The sequence below is a fragment of the Vanellus vanellus genome, assembly GCF_965231255.1.
Source record: "Vanellus vanellus genome assembly, chromosome: 9".
Taxonomy (NCBI): domain Eukaryota; kingdom Metazoa; phylum Chordata; class Aves; order Charadriiformes; family Charadriidae; genus Vanellus; species Vanellus vanellus.
Window position 1 is genome coordinate 20,412,774 of NC_138914.1, and position 19,020 is coordinate 20,431,793.

General features: G+C 36.8%; 1 protein-coding gene across 1 annotated transcript in view; it reads left to right on the top strand.

Annotated features, from left to right (window-relative positions):
* Nucleotides 1-19,020, top strand: part of DOCK3 (dedicator of cytokinesis 3) — a gene marked incomplete at both ends in the record, with an annotated part of 218,058 nt that overhangs the window by 81,198 nt on the left and 117,840 nt on the right. Inside the window, 2 exon segments of the mRNA XM_082487547.1 lie at nt 7,939-7,980; nt 9,361-9,515. Of these exon segments, the coding sequence (XP_082343673.1) occupies nt 7,939-7,980; nt 9,361-9,515 (197 nt within the window).

A 19,020-nucleotide genomic window follows, 5' to 3' on the forward strand; every position in this document is an offset into this window, starting at 1 on the left:
TGCAATTTTCTTGTTTTTAAAATCTGTTGTTTCTGAAAAAAACAGATCCATCATATACAACTAATGGGAATCCTTTTAAACTTTGGCCTTTGTTGCTAAAATCAATGTACTAACATTAAAAGAAGTAGCAATAATCTTCTTTCATTTATTTGTAGAATTAAAGAAAAATAGGGCTGGAAAATGTTAAGACATCATCCAGTCCATTCTCCTACTTAATGGCAGGATCAACTGTCTCTGTCATTTCTGACAATTTCTTCTCTGTTTCTAAAAATCTCCAGGGGTTAAGACTTCACAGCCTACCCTGGCTGTTTTTTCTCTCAGTTCACTGTTCTTACAGTTTGAAGTTTTATTAACGGTGGTCTTACACATAGAGATTTCTTGCTGCAGGTTAAGCTTCACATCTTCCTGTTGTGTCCGCAGAGAAACAGATTACACCTGCCTGTTTGCACCACCCTTTATGTACTTGAAGCCGTCTTAAGTCCCATTCAGCCTTCTCTTCTTCAGGCTAAAGAACCCCATTGCTTTAGGTTTTTCTTTATAGGTCAGGTCTTCTAGACCTCTGGTTCCTGCATTAATTCTGCAGATGTTACATTACATAATCTGCAGTTTGCCACTGCCTTTGGCAAGTATACTGTCGAATTCTGTCAGATGGGAAATAATACAAAATCTTGGAAGCTCCAGAGATCAACTGTGGTAATATCTTGCAGAGGTCTATTCATTTGAAAGCACCATGAGCCAGGCAGTTGTCCTGGGAAACTTTATTGATGTATAATGAAGAAGGCTAACAGATCAACACGCTTTTGGGTTACTTGATTGTTACTCCAAACAGCAATTATTAACTTGCTGGGAAAATTAGAACTGCTTCCTGTTGTAGGATCCTAGTGTTGATCAGCCTACTTCTTTCATTAACTAAACCATCTCAAGCCTGGAGTCCATTCATGATTTGTGTAAGTCCAGAAAGTCCATGAGAGCCACTATGTGTTTCTTTCAGGAGAGTCTGCAGATGAAAAATACTTAAGTGAAAAGTCTGCTTCTAGGAGTTGCATAGATAATCTTTTCCTTGTTTCAAAGATTTTTGAGCTCACAGAAAAGAAGTGGAGGAAGGAGGGAGACCAGTGGATAAATTGATTTAAGCAAAACTAATCCTTGGACACTAAGGCCATCTCTGTTGCTTGGCAGTGTCCCTCAGAAAACACGTGTGATGTATTTGAATAGGAATGCTAGGATTTTCAGGAAAAGTAGTACAATTCCTTCACTGCAGTGAGTTCCAACTTCTATTATTATTAGTCACTAGTATATCGTATTTTCCAAAGAAAATAGTGGGGTTTCTACATAAATAGTGCTGCAGTTTCACTTACTTCTTGTAAACGTTTAATTTACTGTTTTAAAATGTTCTTTGGCCTTCAGCTATCTACGATTAGGAAGTGGTAGGTCTGTGTCTAGGTGAGTTTTTTTGATACGCAAGATGTACTTCTCCCTAAACAAAGCCATGTGCTGTAAACAGGCTATATGCTGTTGCATGCTGTTTTGGATTATTTGCACCATATAACAGTGGATTTCGTCAAAAGAAATAAAAATTGTGTTACATTGGAAATACTGATGTACATCACTCTATAGTACTAATTTTTAACGTTTGTTCCTGATTTGCCATAGTCCGAGGAAAGTGTGATGCTATTACAGCAGGGTTTTCCTTCAAATACAGTAGAGAAATAACTCAGTACAAAATTAAATCAGTAATGACTCCGAATGCAAGATAAGTTGCTAACAGGATTGCTTTATTATTCTGTGTTACATTCTGCAGGGTTTTTTACTCTGAATATTTGTAGTACAGCAAATAGCTAATATTTAATTGTCAGAGTAGTTTGATTATGTCACTTGATTATTTCTGAAGAAAGTGTCTACAACCCAGTTTACTGCCCAGATCTGTGCTGTCCCAGATCGGGACGTGCCAGTTAGTTCACACTTCACTGTTGCTTTAGTTTGTAGATTCAAGGCGACAGTACTGTCTAATCACATCTATTTCATAGTCAGGAGGCAATTTCAGGCCCCAAAACAGCTGAAAACATGTTCATTTTTATATTCAGCAGAAATTGAAGGAGGAGGGTATTGGTGGTTTTGGGTTTTTTAGGGGAGGTTTATGTGGTTTTGCCGGTGTGTTTTTTTTATTATTTAACAAAAAACCAGGGAGAGAATCCTCCTTACTCCTAGCAAAATACTTAACGGGTTCTCAAATTAGCAATGAGGACTTACATTGTAAACTAATCTTGCAGGAGTGTCTGTGAGAGACGAATTACTTTCTCGTATTTGCGGGACTGTAGAAAGTTAAATGTACCATAAGAACAGTCTTGTATTAGCAGAACAACAGATGAGGTAACACACTAGACGTTCCTATCTGTGACAACAAATTCAAGCATTTTACACAGTTTCATTAGACTTAGCGTTGCTTTCCTTGGGAAATTTTAAAATTTGAGCATCTTTTCTAGCTCTCACTTTTCATTGTGGAGTATATTTGTGACTGGTATGACTGCTATATTCACCTCTTTGTCAGAGCTGTTGTGCTCTGAGGCCTTATACATCCTGTTTCTCCAGGTTACTCGTTACGAAGCTTAATAGTAGTGGCTTCAGGAGGCGTAGCATTTGTCAGAAATCATTGCTTTGCTCCTGAAGGAAACCAAATTGCCTGTTCCTTATGACAATTTGTGATTTTAACTAATATGATGGACCACTTTTAAAAAATTTACGTTACTTTTGAAATTGTAGGAAAATGTGTTGTCAGAATTCTGCCACAGAGCTTAGTGCTGGAGTTGCCACTAGATTGAAGCTGTCATTTAGCAACACAAGTCCAGCAGAATGTCAGAAACACTCAGCACTGAAAGGGGCTACAAGACACAGATGTCTGGAGGCATTCGCAAAAATCACCAGTGTTCAAACCTGGCGATTAAATATGTTTTGCTTTTCTGTAAAATTTATTGATTTGTGTACGTGTCTTTGGGATGGATTGAAGAGGGGTGTGAAAGGCACAACTATTGGCTATGTTACTGCTAGGTCTTGGCCATTTCTTTCAACTGTCTGAAAAAAATACCATGGGCTCACCAGATCTCCTAATAAACAGAAGTTTGAAATCAATGCTGCCATCACCTCATAGTTGCTTATCCTTTATACAGATGGAAAATGAGATTGGTAAGAATGAGTAGTTATAAAAATTCAATGTAGAGACTTCAGTTGCCCAAAACTCTGCTAGAAAAGGAAACAAACTGGACACAAACTGTGCAGGAAGCTCATGAAACCTCGTTGTGGTTTTTGTTTAACAAAGCAGATTGTCAGAGGACAGATTTGTGTACATTTGCTTCTAAACTCTAGTAAGAAGTCAGTTGAGAATATGAAGATAGAAAGTTTGTTTGAGACTGACTTCGTAACGATAGTATTCATTTATCAAGCATCATTAGGAAAGGAAGGAGGAACAACAATAAAAACTAATACTGGTAGATAAGATATCATGAGAAGCAAGTTTGACAGGGAAAAAAAGAGGTAAGGAGAATTGATAGCTCTTTCAGTAAATTAAAAAAAAAAAAAAAAAAAAAAAAAACCAAAACAAAAAAAAACCAACAAAACAAACAAACACACAAGATACTAAGTGGCCAAGTTGGATAAATTAAGGATTCTTCATTGCCTTCAGTCACTAGAGTGAAAGAATGTGAAATTAAGATTACCGAAAGCAAGTATGGAAGAACAGAAGTATAGAAAAGTATAACAGAATAGCACAAATGGGTAAATAGAAAAATCAGAAAGACAGTGGACAGATTAAGATATAACAAGCAAGTATAGTCAGTTGTATCAAGAAACAGTTTTATATAAATAAACTGGTAGTAATTGGGAAACTAAAGAAAAGTTTTTATACTAGGGGAAACCAACTGGCACAGGATGTAAGAAAATAAAGTGGCCTTTAATGTCCTTTTCTTCCCGTCATGCTCTGGTAAGGTGGCAAATCGCTAACAATAACTGTGGAAAAGTGAAAGGAGTCATACCTGAACAGGGGGAGAAAGTTTATGAAGTAGCTATCAGTTCCAGGGGATTTAGAACTATATACATTTAATTTGGGATGTCTAGAGAAGACATATCAGACGTGGTAGTGATAATCATTGGAAGGATGCGTTCCAGAATACCAGCAAAGGGCGAGCATACTTTACACCTTTTAAAAAAAGTGATGGAGGAGGAGGAGCTAGTAATTATTCTCTCCCTGTAAAAAAATATGCTGGAATTTGCAACAAGGAGGTGAATAATAGTGACTGTGAACTTGTTCAGAATCAGCAATTTATTTATGTTCTGGAAGTAAATTGGAACTTTTAAGAGTCTAGTGGATAGAGGAAAAGCAGCTGATGCCATATTTAGATTTTCATAAAGATTTAAATTGTTTCTTTAATTGAAATTCTCCTAAGGTCGTTAGTTCCAGATGAAATTACTGTAAAGTAAACACAAAGCTAATTAAAAAACCCAAACTCAAAAAAAAAAAAAAAAAAAAAGGCGAAGAACGGTTGTCAATAATTTGGTTAAATAGGAGGAGGGATGAATCAGCTTAATTTCTTGTGGTCATCCTCCATTTTGTAGTGCTTCGTGTTTCATTAATGACTGGATGGTGAAATAGGGTGTATGCTTACTAAATATGCAAATACCTCAAAGCTGGAAGTGGTAGAACATGGGAGGAAAGGATCAGAATTAAAAATAATGTAAGGAAATAGAAGAAGTTATCTGAAAAGTGTAGGATACAAGTGAGAATCATACATACAAGGTTTAACTTCAGTCAATTGTTGCTTGTGAAGTACAGGATGGGACACCACAAGCTTAAGTGGTTTTGTAGGAGACTTGAGTATTATAATGGAATCGCAAGCTGAATTAATTTTTTCATGCTAATGATGGATAAGACAAGAATCAGTGGGCCTAGGTTACAATGGCAAGGATTCAGTTTAAGAATCAGAAAGCACTTTGAAGAAAGATATACTGACGTGGATCATCTTATCTTGTTAGTTTGCACAACCTTAACAGGCAGCTGTCTTTTTTTTTTTTTTTGGAAGGAAGGTGGATAATTTCTTAACAGTACTATTTTTATATCACTTCACAAGACTTTTCAGATTGGAAGGGACCTCAGGGGAGATGTATAGTCAAAATTCCTGTTCAGTGCAAGGTCAATACGGAATTCAGACCAGGCTGCTCAGGGCGTTGTCCAGGTGGATCTTGAAATTCTTCAAGGAAAAAGATTGGATTCCTGCTCTAATGCTTGACTGCCTTGATGGAGTTATTGTTTTTCCTTGTTGGAAGTTGGAAAGATATCCCATGTTGTAGTTCATGGCCACAGTATTTTGTCCTCCTGCTGTGCAGCTCTGTAAAGGGCCTGGCTGTGTCATCTTGATGATAACTTCACAGTTATTGGAAGGCTGCCATCAGGTCACTTCCAAACCTTCTCTTCTCCAGACTAAAAAAGCTGCATTCCCTCCATCTCTCCTCATACAGCATGTGCTCCAGCTCCCAGCTGCTTTGGTGGCCCTTTGCTGAATGGGGTGCAGTATTTCAGATGTCGTTTACTGAATGCTGAGTAAAAAGGACTAAATGTTATTCTCAATCTACTGGCTGCATTCCTGCTAATAGAAACAGTAAATTGTTAAACATCCTTGCTGCCAGAGTGCTCTCCTGACTTGTTTGGCTTGCTAGTTTAGCAGGACCCTGCCAAGCAATTCCCAGCCTGTACCTTGGAAAGACTGGCCTGTCCCAGGTGCAGGACTTGTTGTATTTGTCCTTGCTGTATTTCATAAAGTTTCTTTTAACTAATTCCTCTGGATTGCCTGGATCCCTGTGAATGGAGGCCTTCTCCATGAATACGTTGACTGCTGCCCCCAGTTTAGGATGATCTGCAAATTTATTAGACTGCACAGGTCTCGGGATAGACCTCTGAAGAATACATGCCATCGACCACTACCTTTTGAGCCTGACAATCCAACTGGTTGTTGGGGTGTTTTTACCAACATAGTTAGTCTACCCATCCAGGTATAACTTCACAGCTTGGGTACCAGGATGCTGTAGGAGACCGTGGTCAAGGCCTTGCTGAACTCAAGATAGACAATGGCCACTAGTCTTTCCTCATCTATAAATCTAGCATTTTAGCTTAGAGGGCTATTAGGTTGATCAAGCATGATTTACCCTTGGTAAATCCATGTTGGCTATTTTCAGTTACCCTCTCGTTCACGTACACAAAAATGGCTTCCGAGAGAGCACATGCACTTTGGACACTTTGCCTAGCCAGAGGCAAGGGTACGTAAAGTTAACTCAGTCAGTGGTTGTCTGTATTGTAATAGTGTGGTCCTGAAGCATAAAAGCGAAGAGTTAGTGAAATATTTTGATTGTGGAAAATATAAAACCTGGGGTTTGGCCACTTACTGCTACAGGTTTACTTAAATGTGCACTCTGTAAGCAGCTGTGTTTGCTGAGGAAACTACCTCTTTGGATCATCTCTCGTATTTCTGTTGGTTGAGTTTATCTCCCTCTTTCTTACTCTGATTTAGAGATGAATTTTAGTCAAATGAAGCCAGGATACCTCAAGCAGCTTAAATAACTGGTCTTTTCTGTGCCAGCAGATTCTGAGTGGTTGCAGGTGACAAAAAGATTAAATAGGCAATTCAGCCACCTAAACTTAGAGTATTTTAACATTCAGAAGACAGTGCAGTAGTTAGACAAACAATGGAGCTGGAGATCATTATTTCTGCTGACAGTGTGAAAGAGGACGTTGTTATAACTGTAAATGTAAACAGATGTCAAAATATGCCATTTAACTTAATATCTTCTTGATTTAGTCTCATTATGCAGATTATCTCTCCTCTTGTGGTAAAGTCTTATTTTTGTTCTGTGTGAAAGACAGTGGCATACTTTGGAAAAAGTATTGCTGAATATATTTTGTGGACTATCTTTTACTTTCACCTCTTCTGAAGTTACGAGGTTATCAACAAATCGTGTTGGTCCTGCTACTGAGTATATATGTTTGATCAGAATAAGATGTTGGTTATGTAATAGAAGGATAGAGATGGGGGTGAATGAAGAGACTGTTCATTAACATGTGGTAGTGTTAATGTTAATATTTCAGTTTAAAATGCTAAAGTTAACATGAATGTGCATGGAACAGGCATGGCAGAAGCATTAATGATATGGTTTTTAAAGCTCTCTGAAACCTTTTCAATTTAGATTAGTATTTAAATCTCCCTTTGGAGATTAAATGGGTTCAGTGAGTCTTGCAATCCATTTTCTGATTATAATATCTTCTAGCATAAAAGGCTTTAAATACAGGATCATCCTCCGAGTTCCGTTTCAGAGATGTAGCTCTTTATACTGATGCTTCTTTACAGGTGTTGGCCAGCTGAAATTGTAGAAGTTGTTCTTTAACCATTTATCAGGATTTCGTTTTCTGGTCAGGGCAAAACGTTTAAACAAAGTCTAAAATCCATCCTTCTTCCTAGATGTTTGTGGCTTTTTAACAAATGCACCTTTTCATAGACAACATACTGGTAGATGAGGAATAATGGTGAGGTATCTCCCCATTTAGCAAGAGAACACGTAGATTATATGGAATAGGGTGATGGATTTTTCAAGAATGAATTACAGTAAATTACAGTGTTGGAAATTCTGTCTAGCTTGTGACAGCCATTTACGTTAAAAGCTACGGTAAATGCCACCTTTACATTCAAGTAGCTAGGCTGAGAAATGGCTTAAGTGAGAAAAGCCTTCAGGAAAGCTAGTGGTCTTGTGAGCGATGATATATTGTGAAAAAAGGCAATGAAAAGCTGATAATAATCTTGAACATTCGTATTTTAAAATTGCTGTTCTAATGCTACACGGATATGATATAAGTATTTCTTACTTTCAAAAAGGTTTAAAATTTATTATTTTGTATCTCCACAGCATTTGTCGAGTAGACACAGTGTCCAGCAGAGCACATCACAGGTAAACATCATCTACATATGAATTTTTGTTGTCTTTAAGTGTTCGGTAATATACATAAAGGTATGATGGCGATTACTGGGCAAGTCCCTACCCGTAGAAACACTTCCTCAGAAGATTCCCCAAGTTATTAACTTATTAACCTCCATTTAGGTCTATTTTCTTTAGCTCTAACTGTTGTTCTTAAAAGATAATTTCTGTAGTGATATTGAAAGCCTCAGTCTGCCCGTGTGAGTCTTCCTTCCACCTGCTAACACGTGGCGTAGTAGGTTTCTGTTTCACACATCCTTTCTGTAGTAATGTAATCCTTTCCTGGTCATGGCATCTGGGTCTAATCTTTGCAGGAGGACTGTGCTTCCACAGGTACCTGTCTTTAAAGGATGAAGATTTACTTGGATTTAATTTCAAATCCAGAACAAAATTTATTCTAAACTGTTTTTTATGCTAGTACAAATCTGGGTTGAAAGTCTGAAAATGTTAAGATTTTCTGTGTTAGTATGTAGCTGCCTATGCGTTCAGAGGAGACTGGCCCAGGGGGCTTAGGAGAGTCATGCAGCCTGTTTATTAAGAGCAGTATACAGTGGATATAAAGGGAGGTGGTTGAGTCACAGTCCCTGGAGGTTTTTAAGAGACGGGTAGAGTGGTGGACTTGGCAGTGTTAGGTTAGCGTTTGGGCTTGATGGTCTTAAGAGTCTTTTCCAACCTAGATGATTCTATGATTCTATAAACATAACAAATTTATAATTATATATATTCCTTTTTGTTTTTCCCTCACCCCGATTTTCACTGTTGTAAATAGGTCTTGATATACCGATTCAAAATGTAAACCTTTCTGCTATTTGACTTTATTGGTTGCTTATGTTATCAACTATTGTTAAGATTTCTTTTTGTTTTACCTGCAGGGCATATTAGCCTGTAAAGCCTGATTCTAAATGACCTCTGTAAATGAATTGCAGCTGCTGAAAAGAAATAATGTAACAAATGTCATTCTTTGAAATGCTTTGAAGTCCGTCTGCTTTTAATGGAAATCATCAAGAACCACCCTAGCACCGTCTTACTGTAGTTCATTTTCAGTACCAGAATCAAGACAATATTTGAGAAATAGGATTGATTTGGTTTACTTGATAAAAACAGATTTCAAATGCATAAACCATTTATCTCATATTTACGTGGTTATCGTGGTTTCTCAAACTGTTCAGAATAAACATGGAAAAAATGAAGGAAGAAAACTAATCTGTTGTGTATCTCTAAAGTAGAATATATTTGAGATTAAGCTTTTACTTGATGGAGAAAGGAGAGCAAAATCTCAGTTAAAATTATCAAGTCGGTCACGTGTCCTTTATTTGTGAAGACCTAAAAGTAATTTTCATTGTTTTTAATCAGGTGGATACAATTCGTCAGCGTCATGGGGAAGCTTGCCGTATGCCAGTGCCTCATCACTTCTTCCTCAGTCTGAAGAGCTTCACCTACAATACAATTGGAGAAGACACAGATGTCTTTTTTTCGTTGTATGATGTTCGAGAAGGCAAGCAGATCAGGTAGGAATGTATCAAATAACTAAAAAGCTTCCTAGGAAAAAAAATTACGAACAAAGCAAATACACTGGAGAAAAACATGCGAGCTGTTCTTATGACACAACTGAAAGGAGAAAGCTGATAAATCATGAGTTGACAGCCCTGCAATGCATACCTGAGAGTATCAACAATACTAATCATTGTATATGAAATTTAGTGCTTACATACAAGCAAAGCACTAAAGGCACAGAATAGTTGAATTTTGTGTAGGTTTCTGACTTGGCATCCACACATTACTGAAGGTCTTAGTGTTTAGTAGCATCCTTCTTAGGACTGTTGTTTAAGAAGTACTAATAATGACACGGCCACTCTGTATGACTGTTTTGAAGAGGACTGCCGTGTGTTTGGGTGCTCAACTGAGGTTCTTGAACCATCATCCACTTCTTGACTTACAGGCATGTTACAATATTGCTTGTTTTCATTGCTCTGCTATCGATATAAACTGAAGTATTGATGTTCATCCCTGTGTCTAGGCTGGACAACTGTGCTGGTCAGTACGTTGAGGTAATTGGTACTAATGTTAGCAAATAAGAAATGTGCTGTATTTTTCATTTACAAGCATGCGCTTTGAAAACGTTAGAATAAGTAGAAAAGTATTGCAGCATATGCATTGTGTCTCGGAAAATAGGTATGTGTAGCTTAGTCTGATCTAAAGTACAACATGTTTGGGGGGGGGTGAGGGGGGAGGGTGTTGAGTTTTGATTAAGGCACGTCCTGGCATTTGGCACAGGCCATGTTTGCTACCATGGTCAAAACTGTCCTAGTTTTCAGCAAGTTAGATTACATTTGTTCTAAACTGAGGAATGAGCCCCCAAATGTTCTTTCCTCTTTTTGGAAGAACGTTATGTGAATAATGTTTGTTGAAGAAAGTTCAGAGTAAAGTGATAAGTTCTGTAGCTCTTCAGAATACATCCTACTAAAAAAGCGGTCTATATTAGAAAGCTCTAATGACTTGATTGCATCTTATAAATATGTGTCTTCCACCGTTTAGTTAGGCAACTTAAAGATCATTTTGCAGAATATGGCAAGAATGCCTAATCTGATACGACATCACACTTATTTCACTCCCACTAAGTGAGAAATGCTTGTTTTGATGTAGTTAGGAGGACATACCTTTAATTCCTCTCTTGAGAGAATTAACAGAACATAACTGTTATGAGAGAAAGGTGCAAATGGTAAGTCAAAACAAAACAAGATTACTCACAATTAATTAGTTCATACCACAAAGTAGTAAAATATCAAATCATTTAGGCAAGGAAAGCTGCGGGGAAGACGAAGGGACAAGCTGCTGCCATGACTGTGGAAGGCCTCAGAAATTGCTTCAAAGGGAGATGAATTGTCTTGAGCTGCAGTTTGCATAGTATGTAAACACTGAGTGGGAAAGCCTAACAAAGGGGTTTTGCCAGTGATTAAAAAAAAAAAAAAGAAGAAAATAATAGTTACAATGAGAAAAAGTACAAAGTGTGGTTCAGGCAGATTTAAATATATATATATAATAATGCTTTCATGTGCAAACAGTTGTTATTACTTAGCTTTCCATATTATGCATCAGTGATCTGCTGCAGTGAAAACAGCATGATTTTTACATTTTCTTACATTCCAAAGAGGCGTGGGGAAAAAGTGTGCAATGAGGCTGAGCTCTGTTTTAGAAAAGAAACTTAAAACCAAAAAAGCAGACACACGCTGCTATATACTCAGAATGATGTTTTTATATCTATTTTAAAAGATTAAGTTTCTTTCCTTTTCTGTATGCCTCAGGAAATAGTAGCTTAAGGTAAAAAACCAAGGCAGGCTTCTGCACCCTGCATTCTAAATGAAAAGGACAAATTGACTTTTCTGAAGTGGTTTCGAGGTTGATAGATTTCTTATCCAAAGAGTTCACACTGGAGGTTGACTGGCTTTCAGTGTTAGTGCTTTGGACATACAGTGGATTACAAACCTCATTGAACCTGTTGGTTGCTATAGTTATTTCCCAGTCAGGTTAAGTGAAGAATCAGTGAAAGTTCCACTGCTTTTCCAGAGCTGAAGTAATAGCGTGTAGGAATTATGAGTTAGCAATCAGAAGGCTGGAGCATCAGCTGAAATACAGTTTGAGAGGTATTCCCAGGTTCTGAATACAAATAATTTGGTACCGTACCATGTTGAATGGTTGGTGCTGTCTAAAAATGAGAAGCAGGCAAAAGAGGACAGTGGGGAGATATGGATAACAAGAATAACAGTGCTGCTATCAGAGGGGTAAGACCTAGAGGTAAAAAAAAAAAAAAAAAAAGGGAAAAATTACTTAATTTTTACTCTGACAGAATTATAAAAAGAAATATTTGTAAGTAAATAGAACTGGATCAGTGAATGTCTGCCTCAATAACTTGTTTCAGCCCACAACAGAAACAACCTGTCAATCTGAATATTAGATAGTGGCTCAGACAAAATGGATGAATGTCTATTTGTACATTTTAAAGTATTTGGGATTTTTTGTTGCAAAAATTGTCCCATATTTTTACATAAAAACTTTGTTACTAAACTTTAATACCTCAGTTTGTTTGCCATGTGGAATTTAGCAGAAAACAATGAGAAAATTGATCTTGTTTTGATTACAGCCAATGGAGTAGTACAGTCCCATTGTGAGAAGTACCTTGCGATGAATGATTGTGAAATGATAGAGTTCATAGTAACTAGAAAGGAAAGAAAGAAAATGTTAATGTAAAGATGGTGAACTTCAATAAGGCAGGTGTCAATGAGCATCAAAAAAGATAAGTAAACTTATACGGAGGAAAGAAATTTGAGAATTGTCAGTTCCTTAACAATACTATTGAAGAGCACAATAGCAAATTGTATGAATATGAAAGAAAGATTAAATATATGGCAACAACAAAAAGTCTGAATCACGTATTCTTTGGTGAAATGGAGTCTGGAAGGAAATATGAAAAAAGGAGAAACTAATGAAATTGCACAAACAGCGATGGGAAGACACAGAAACTTGCAGAAAAATGCAATTAGCAAAGGACATCTAGGACAAAAAAAGAATAACTCTTGCTTTAGCAGAAATTTTTTTTTTTTTTTTTTTTTTAAAAAGTCAAGAAATAACTGAACAGATTAAAGGGGACATTAAGCTATCAGCAGATGTTACCAAGAAAGCTGCTGTATTTAATAGCTGTTTTGCCTCAGTCTCCCTAAGAAGGTCAACTGCAATTAGATGACAAATACAAAAAGTTCTGGAACAAATAAACTATTTATTAGCACTTAGAAACTAACAAGATGCTAAGTAGAAGTCAACATAGATTTGTCAGGCAGAAGTCACATCAGAGCAAACTAATTTTGTTCTTTATATGGGATTGCACCTCATGCCTCAACAGAAGAGAAGCATTAAACTTGACATGGTAAAGTGGGGAGATACAGACGGGATGAAACTATTGTAAGGGGGCTGGAAAACTGGTGGAAAAACTGATCCAGAGTGTTATCTGGGCTGGAAAGATGCAATGAATAAGATATTTTTTAAATTTTTTTTAATATTTTTCTAGCATTATTCTGATGGGTGGAAATAACCTAATTGAGTAAAGCAGTGAGGTTTAGCTATCTTTACCATAGCTCTTTTTTACTAATAAATGCATAAAATTATGCATAACTTCAAAAATTATACATTCAAAAGCATGATATAAATTTGGCTGAAAATAAGCTTGAAGAATCCACCAAGTATGATAAAGGATAAATAAATTTCAGTATGATTTTTGCTTTCTGACTGCATCTTAAACCAGAATAGACGTTTCTAGCACTGTTTTACCAGTTACCCTATTTTACCCCATTGAGGCTTAAAAGTTTCTTGTCGTCTAGAAATATCTTTAATTATGGAGAGTGAATAGAACAAAAAAGAAATTCTGATGTGACTTAATTTGAAAAACTTGCGCCTAATCAGTACTTATGCATGGAAAATAATGTCATGCATCTTTCTGCTTGTAACTCCTCCGTCTGCCCACTTACCATCTCTTTGCCATGCCTGTTAGAATAGAACTCCTCATGACCAGAGATTTTGGAAGATGGGACAAGTATCCATGGTAATGTTGATATCTTTGGCAGTGGAAGTCCATGTGTACCTTTCTTATACAGAATATACTCAAGACCGTTTTGTTGTCAGACCAGATTTTCTCCACAGTGTCTGCAGAAGGCATGTGTTTGCTGATGATCTGCTCTCTTTAATACATAGCGTTCTAAGAAGGCCTTACGATCTTTAGCTGCTCTGTTGAGTCAGAATGCACCATTACTGGTTTTTTTTTTTTTGTTTCTTTCTTTCTTTCTGCATAGTGTCTTTCCTTGCTGTCAGTTTATCTTGGTATTGCACTCTATGGAGTCCAGGGATGGCACATCTCGACGTGCAGGCAGTCAAGCAGATGCATCAGATTAGCTACGTGGGAGAAATAAGAAATTGCCTGGGCATGCAGACACAGAATGAGAAAAGTGAAAGCTCAGCTGGAGTTGAATGTAGAGAGGGAGAGAAAGATACACATGCATACATGCACACACGGCTTCTGTGGGTACGTTGCCAGCAGATGGAAAACAAAGGAAAGCATGGTCCAAATGCTCGGCAGGGCAGTATGTGATGGGGCACGAGGAAAAGATAACTAAAACCAGTGGCTGTTCTAAATAATGAAGATTTTCAGCTTAAACAATTGTAGTAGTAGCAACAGGTGGCTGTACGTATTTTTAGATGTAAATTTACAGTGGAGATTGGCAGCTAAGAACATTTACAGGACATGGTAATGAAACTAACATTTTGTGTCACTGATTTTTTTTTGGAATATGTGCATGAAGAAAGGCATTAAAGTGCAGTCTTTGGTTTGCATTGTCCGTTACTCAAAAGTTTAGTTGCTCTTAATTTGCTGCTAATCAGCTGTTCACTGACAAGATCACGTACTCTTCAGTGAGCACCATAGTGCACATTATATTTTCTTCTTCCTGCTTATGATTCTTTTTATTATTAACGTTAATTATTCCATTCTGTCTCGTTCAGAAATCCTCTGTAACTGTTTTTGCAGTGTCTTCATGGTATTATCTTTACTTTGGTTTTGGAAACAAACAGAGGAATTCCGTAGCAGTTTTTCAGAATATTGCATTCTTTTTCTTCAGTTCATGTGTAACAAGGTTACCCAGAAGTGATCACATAGAGCAAATTAAGAAAGTATGTATGGATGGGTAGATGTCGCTCAGTTTAAGAACTGCTTTCTCTAGTCTGTGCTGTTGTAGTGTTTCTCTGTATGATGCTCCCAACACATCTTTTTAAGAGATGGATACAGTTATATTCTGAGAAATAGTAAATATATAATGTGTCTAAAAAGCCTATGTTATAGACGTGCGATATAAAGCTAGAAAAGTTTAAAATTAATGAAAATGTGCTCTGGAAATGTTACTTGAGGAACCATGAAGGATGGAAAGTACAGTAATACACTATTCCTGACATTACCTTGTAGTGCCCCAGGAAACAGGTGAGAAAGCTTACTTAAGCTAAAAGTTAACAAAAAAAAAAAAAAAAAGGGGATGCAAAATGTAGTTTTGAAGAGGAACGAAGAGGCAGCAGCTATCCTAACCAAAAATATTCCTATAGGAAATTAAGATTCCAATTTACCTAAAGAAAGATGGAAGCCAATTGAGATGCTGACAGAGATGTGGGGAATACCCAGTCACAATGTGTTCTGTGGATCTGTATTACTAACTTTTCTCAGTACTGCAGAAGTTTTTAAGTAAGCCTCTTATTTTATCCATAAGTTCTATCTAGGTAAAAATGATTGTTAGTGATCAGAATCCAAACTTGTCTAACCCCAAAGTGTGACAGATATTTAAAACTAGAGTACTGTAGCATTTTTAGTGGCGGTGTGGTTCCTCAGTACTTTGTTAGTATGGTGGGCAGGGGAATAGAGCATTCATCCAAAGAAGTTACACAAACAGAGGAATTGGGAGGAAGAGAAATGTCTTCCACTCACAGAAGAAAGTTTTGTGGCATATGCAGTGTGATAGTGGTGACTAAGTCGCCACTCAAAAGGTCACCAGGGAATTTACTTTATATCCAACTCCCTAATTTATCACATAAACCGACAAGTTTAGATTGGTCAATTTTTCCTGCACGTTTTTTTCCTGTTGAGAATCCTTGGGATGCGATGCTCTGAATCCTGAAGTAATCATCAAGATGTCTTCAAAGCCTCTCTTGTTATCTGATTTGGTATACAATTCTTCTGAAGGTTGAGAGTTTGGATTCAGATGCCTATGGCTGAACTGGAAGCCCATCTGTGTCACTCTCCAACGATACTGAGTTTGTTCTAATAAGTGTGATTCTCCATTACATAAGAAGGATAAAATAGCATTACAAAAGGCACCACTTTCACTGATCCATTTAATTATTTTCTAGCTGCTAACTATGCCTTGGATGTTTTTCAATGCTATAGAGAAGGCAAAACAAGATGGGTGTGTCTTCTACTGAAATGCAATTGGAATGATGCTTATAAAATAAAAGATATTAAAAAAAAAATCATGTAATTGACATATCTTAGATGGAGCCTGTCCTAATAACAGAAAGAGAAGGAAAATCCAGGATGAAACGATGTAAAACTGAAATAAAAATAATTGATAGTTGTTCAGTGTTGATAAGGGCGACTGTCTATTCCTCATGTGAGGGTGCACACAGATGCATCGTGTAGATCTTGTCTTCTATGTCTTTCAATATTATTTTGGTTGAGACTTTTGTAGTGTCTAGGCAGCTTTGAGGGAATTTATGAGTGCTTTCAGTAAGAGGAGGGGGAGAGAGTTAACTTTTTATGGAGAAGCAGAGAAATAAATGCACCTGCAAATGCAGAACCACGTGTTCCTTCTGCTTAAGTACTTCCCAACTAGACTCCTAAGACTCTTAATGCATGGGAAATTTCTGGGGATCATACATGACCATCAGGTTTAAAGGGCATATATAAATCTATACACTGATGACCCATTTTATCTTGCAGTACAGTGAAATGAGAGGAAAGATGCTGCATAGCTATTGACCTTGAGAGCTCTGACTAGTTCTCATGTATGCAAATTCCCACGCTTTTTCTGGAGGGGTCTCATTTCCATAATGCTTTTCTGAGTGCACTAGTACAGAGCACAATATTCTACCCACTGAGTTTGTTCATATTTCCTTTCTTAAAAAAAAAAAAAAAAAAATCTGTTTCTCCAGGACCTAATCAAATAGTTATCTTAGCTTTTCACCTTTCAGTGTTTGGGTTTTTTGGGGGGTTTGGTGGTGGTTTTTTTTTTGGTTTTTTTTGCTTCTCTCAAACCAATCCTTTCCTTTCCTTTTGCAGGCAACCATTCTTCAATAATTTTACTGTTAAGTTAAATTATTTTCCATCAGATCTTTATCCTTTGTCTTTGTTATCAGTATAAGAGAAACATCCAGATTGAACTGCTAGAATTTCTTCCTCTGATTATCATTTAAAATAATTTGATTTTGAAAATAAAATACTCTTTTTTTAAGGGGAAGACAAAGAAAAAAAGGGGTAATGGAATTAAAATCATTCATGAGAGCAAATTTGTGGGAGTGTGAAGCACTGCAATGAGACGGAAATGTAGGAAAGGCAAAGTAAGTGTAGTAATCATTTGAGTGGTTATTAACTTGGACTGATTAGCATTTCATACCTTTGGTTTTTGACTCTAAATTGTGCCTTTGGGCTTTATCTAAACAACATTGTGCTGTGTAACTGTAACCTTACACAATGAGCACATACCGTGTTGTTATGATTTTTTTTCTTATTACTTAAGTGACAAAAGTAGACATGGCTGGAGATAGAGACAGTGTGCTCAGACTTTCAGATATGGGGGCAGGGTATGATTTCTTCCCAAGAGAGGTTTGCTGTACTGTAAGAAGCCTGTCCAAAACTCTGTATTGAAGTACTGTGTACTGCCGGAGTATACGTCATTCTTTTGTACTATAGGTTGATGTACTGATATGTGTCATAAGCATAAATCGTTTAATGTAAAGAGACAGCACATGTTCATACAAAAAACAATCAGGAGGAATGGAATAAACAAAAGGAATAACAAAATACATATTTTTATAAGCCAAACATCTGCCTCAGCCCCTCCCTCTCGCTCCTTAAAATAAACCCAAAGATATATATTAACAAAAATGGTGTGTGGTCTGTGTTATATAGTAGACGAGATTAAATTATTATGAAGATCCCATCTGCTCTTAAAATTAACCTGTTAGATAGAAGTCTTTTCTACTGTATTATATCAGCTGGTAGTTTCCTAGCAGCATCGTGATGGAATCTGGTCTTGATTAGAGATTGCAATTAGGAAAAGGTATGTTGGCAGAATATTTTCCCCGCAAAGATTCTACCTTAAAATTCCAAATCTCACACTGTTGTTCTTTGCCTAGGACAATGAGACACAGCGTGGAGAAGCATGTATCTGCTCTGAATCAAGACTTTATCCTTCAATGGTTAATTTATAACTGCTTGTAGCTTTTATGATAAGTGTTTTGGTGCATTACAGAGATAGTCCTTGTTCTTTTAAAAAAAATAATCATCTTGTGAAGCAGCTTCCTTGCATCATTCTTTTCTCTTGTTTCTTTGATTCTTACCTCAGAGTATGTGGAGGTATTAACAAGGTTAACATCTAGCCCTTTACAAAGCATCTCATTGTGTTTTGTCGAGATGCCTTTTCACGTTCTTTTCCTTCTCACTGAAGGATAAAATTGTAATCCATTCTTTCTCAGCAGATGGCTAGGTAAAACACACGCAGAAATGTGAGAAAACTGAGACCCACAGCGATTTTAAAATCCTAGACATGTAGAAGCATAGCTTCTACCAAGCTGCCAATTTTCAATACAGTGCTAGGAATTTCATAATTTTGAAACATCTCTTTCTGTATTAAAATGGAAAAACAATAGGCAAAATGATGGGAAACACAACCTTGCTCTAGAATGCTATTGCTAATAGGTGATACGGAAAGATGGTTTTCATGGAAATGTTCTGAACTTGCGTGTGGATGTTGGGGAGAATGTGAGTAGCACAGTGTCTCGCATCATCTGTCTCAAGAATTTAGTGCCATTGACAAAGCAGTTGTCAGGAGAGCAATACAATTTGGAAACATAACTGTGGACTAAGAAATGCTGTTAATCTGTATGATGATAGTTGGATTTAGCTATCCTAAAGTCACCTAACAAAATCATCTGCCCTTTTTTTCGAGGTCGAATCAAAAAATTTGAAATGGAGATGTTTTGTTGCTAATACTGCTCTCCAGTCATCTACGGATGGTAACTGCAGCAGTAATGTAGATAATGAATTCCCATTTGTAATTCCTGTCATGATCTTGAGATACTTTTTAATCAGATTCTTTTACATGATAAAAATTAGCCGGCAGATGTATAAAGGTCTAAGATAATAAAGGTGTAAAAATATTAGAGAAGAATGTGATCATTATTTTAAATCTGTTGTCTCCTTGGCCTCATAAA